General features: G+C 66.4%; 1 protein-coding gene across 1 annotated transcript in view; it reads right to left on the reverse strand.

Annotated features, from left to right (window-relative positions):
- Sned1 (sushi, nidogen and EGF-like domains 1) overlaps positions 1-3,641 on the reverse strand; it is a 50,234-nt gene that overhangs the window by 9,205 nt on the left and 37,388 nt on the right. Inside the window, exons 16-18 of the mRNA XM_013033649.1 lie at positions 2,950-3,133; positions 1,504-1,616; positions 725-1,006 (exon numbers count right to left, since the gene is read on the reverse strand). Coding sequence (XP_012889103.1) covers positions 725-1,006; positions 1,504-1,616; positions 2,950-3,133 — 579 coding nt within the window. The remainder of the gene's footprint in view (positions 1-724; positions 1,007-1,503; positions 1,617-2,949; positions 3,134-3,641) is intronic.

Here is a 3,641-nt window from a genome sequence, read left to right on the forward strand (position 1 = left end):
CTGGGCTGTGCAGGGGTGAGGGGTGAGGAGCAGGGCGTCTCAGGCCCCCCACTGGGCTGTGCAGGGGTGAGGGGTGAGGAGCAGGGCGTCTCAGCCCCCCACTGGGCTGTGGAGGGGTGAGGGATGAGGACCAGGGCATCTCAGGCCCCCTCCGCTGGGCTGTGCAGGGGTAAGGAGCGGGGCGTCTCAGCCCCCCACTGGGCTGTGCAGGGGTGAGGGGTGAGGAGCAGGGCGTCTCAGCCCCCCACTGGGCTGTGCAGGGGTGAGGGGTGAGGAGCAGGGCGTCTCAGCCCCCCCCGCTGGGCTGTGCAGGGGTGAGGGGTGAGGAGCAGGGCGTCTCAGGTCCCCCCCACTGGGCTGTGCAGGGGTGAGGGGTGAGGAGCAGGGCGTCTCAGCCCCCCCCACTGGGCTGTGCAGGGGGGCGTCTCAGTCACGCTGGGCTTGCAGGCCTTGTCAGGCCTGGCCTGCAGTGGGGCTTCCAGGGTCTCCTCTGTCCCGCCCCTCAGCACCTGCTTTCCGGTGGCCGCCTCACCTGTGGGACCCACCTGTGTCTGCTAGGAACCAAGCTGGGCGCGCGGGCTCACACCCACTGCCAGCACACAAGCCACCCTCACTCGGCTTCTCTGCGTCCTGCCAGACCTGTGTCCTGTCTGCCTGCGGCTGTCCTGGGGGCGGGGGGGGGCGCCCCCCTCCCGCACAAGGCCCCGCCCCGCCCGGCACTCACAGGTGATGATGTAGAGGTGTGCGGGCTCGCTGTGCAGCTGGCCCTGCTCCGTGCCCTGCACGGCCGTCACGGAGAGCTGGTACCGCCGGCCAGGCAGCAGGGGGCGCACTGTGTAGGATGCCAGCTTTCCGTTGGGGACGTAGCGGCTCTTGGTGCTCTGGCTGGTGGTCACGTTGATGACATAAGCCTCCAGTGAGGTGCCTGGAGCAGGGGGGTCCCAGACCACATGGGCAGCGGTGGCCATGACGCGGGAGGCCGTCAGGTTCGCCGGTGGCAGGGGCCCTGGACGGGGACGAGCAAGGGTGGCTGAGGGGCAGGCCGGGGGCGTCTGGGATCTGGCAGGGGTGGCTGAGGCCTGTGAAGCCCAGCAGTGTGTGTGTGCGGTGGGAGGGTGGGCTGCTGCCCGCAGTGTTACCCAGCCTGCTCGCACAGACCTTCCCCAGGATGTCGGTGAGGGAGGGCTGGACGCAGGGCTGTCCCTCCTCCCCAGCCATTCCAACCCACTGGGGGGCGTGTACACACAGGTGAGGCAGGGGGTGTCCCCAGAGAGGGCCCGCCACCGGCCCCTTCCTGACCCTTCAGCTCTGGTCAGTGCTGGGTGGAGGCGGGCAGGGGGTGGGCAGGAGTGTTTGGGTGCTGAAGGCAGCCTGGGAAGGTGTTCCCAGCAAGGGCCCTGGCCAGACTGGCAGGGTGGCTCCCTCCTCAGTCTTGGGAGGCCAGGGCCGGGGCAGTTTGGAGAGGGCTAGACGTGCACGGTGGAGGCTCACAGGCCTACTTACGGGTCCACACGTGCAGTGGCCCTGACGCCAGGCTCTCCGTGGGCCTCTCTGCCCCTGTAGGCCCACTGAGGGTGGTGGTCCGCAAGGTGTACCTCCTTCCAGGCAGCAGGTCCCTGCCACAGCAGGAGAGAGAACTTCCTAAACTGGTGGCCTGGGCCCCCTCTGTGGCGGGGCGGGGGCGGGGGGCATGGCTGGCCCTCAGAGTATGAGGCTGAGCAATCCTGTGCCGTGTCCTGTCTGGTCGGGGCTCCTGGAGGTGCCCAGGCTGGAAGCTCTCTGAAGGCCCAGGGGGCCGGGTCCTGAGTCTAGAGGGTCCCTGGGTTATGGCTCGTGCTGACACCTGCTTTCCTCCTGGGGCTCTGGAATCTTTACAGGCACAGACGGGGTCCCCAGTGGGTGACCAGCCCCGTGTGCCCACCTGGTCAGCGCTCCTGACCACAGCATTCGGCATGCCACGCTGTGGGGCAGCTCTCAGCTACCTGTGGGGCCCCTTTATGCCGAGTCCTCCTGGTAAGCTGGGCAGGCAGGGAGGTCAGTGGCCCCTGACTGGTGTCAGCAAAGCCCACCTGGGCCACTTGTGCTGTGGGCTGGAGCTGCCAGAGGCCCCTGAGGATCAGCAAGGCTCACCTGTGCTGTTCACAAATCATCTCAGACACCCTCAGGTAGAAGCCAGAACATACATCAGGGAAAGTCACGGAAGCCAGGCTGGTGGCACATGTCTGTCGTCCTAGCTACTCAGGACACTGAGATCTGAGGATCACGGTTCAAAGCCAGCCGGGGCAGGAAAGTCTGTGAGATTCTTAATCTCCAGTTAACCACGAGACAACCAGAAGTGGCGCTGTGGCTCAAAGTGGTAGAGCGCTAGCCTTGAGCACAAAAGCTTACAGACAGTGCCCAGGCCCCAGCTCAAGCCCCATCAAACAAAAACAAAACAAACAAAAACCATCCCGGCAGTGTTTGCAACAAAGAGTAGCGGGTCCTGGGAGGATGGTGGCGGCAGGCTGGGCTGTCAGGTGTGGGAGCTGGGATGCGTCTCTACAGAAAGTGACTGCGCAGCTGCAATCCCACGTCCAGCTCCGGGGCTGGGGCAGCGGCCCCTCCGAGCAGCCCCTCCTGTCCCCTGCAGGCTGACTGGGTGGGGAGCACCCTTCGGAGGGCTCTGCTGCGCTGTGGCCCCTGTTCTCAGTCCCCATCACACCTGTTTGCTCTGCACAGGCATCCAGAATTTTCCTCGCGGGCCATCCCTCCCCGGGGAGCCCAGGCCCCACGCTGCTGCCTGCCAGCCACCGTGCAGGCGCTGTGCCCAGGATCTGTGGGGCCCACTGTGGTTCCTTTCAGTAGTGTCAGGCGCCGTGCTGTTCACGGTGACTCTGGGAGGACACCACTCAGCACCAAGCGGGAGGACAACTGTTCAGACACAGAACTCACTGTGGCCTCTCCGCTTACCCGAAGGTGAGCTGGTCCACGCTCCTGTCCACCTCAGTGGCCCGGCCCTGGGGGGCCTCTGGGTGGAGGATGGACACTCGGACCCCGCTGACGGTGGCGTGGTGGACCCTGTGCAGGGCCCATCGAACGGAGATGGCACTGGCTGTCACGTTGGTCACCTCCAGGTCCTCAAGAGGGCGGGGTCCTGGGGGTGGCGGGCTGCTCAGTGGACGCAGGGGAGGGGGGGCTGGTGACAGATGCTGGGGTCTCAGGAGGTGGGGGAGGCGGGTCAGGGGTTCAGGCAGGGTGCAGACACCCAGGCTGTGCCCCAAGCTAGTGGGTACAGAGGGGTCCTAGCCAGGTCCTCAGTCTAGTGACATGCAGAGGCCGAGCTGCTGGCTGCCTGGTCTCGCAGGGCACGCCTGGTCCTGGGCTGGGTAGTACTAGGCCGTGTGATTGAAAGCAGCAGAGGGTCCTCCTCAGCCTCCATAGGCTCGGAGCTACTGGCCTCAGCTCCCACCTGTCCCGTCTCCCAGATGTCCCACAAGCGCACTGCCCAGCCGAGCCCTTGGCACCCAGGGCCCAGTGCTGATGGCGGTCCCTCCCGCGCATCCCGGGCCTCCAGCTAAGGCTCTGAGGTGGGGGCGGGGCAGGAGTCCGGCACGACTGAAGGCTCCCGCACCACCTGCTCCACGCCCCGCGTCTTCATCTCC

This window comes from Dipodomys ordii, unplaced genomic scaffold (assembly GCF_000151885.1).
Source record: "Dipodomys ordii isolate 6190 unplaced genomic scaffold, Dord_2.0 Scaffold174, whole genome shotgun sequence".
Taxonomy (NCBI): Eukaryota; Metazoa; Chordata; class Mammalia; order Rodentia; family Heteromyidae; genus Dipodomys; species Dipodomys ordii.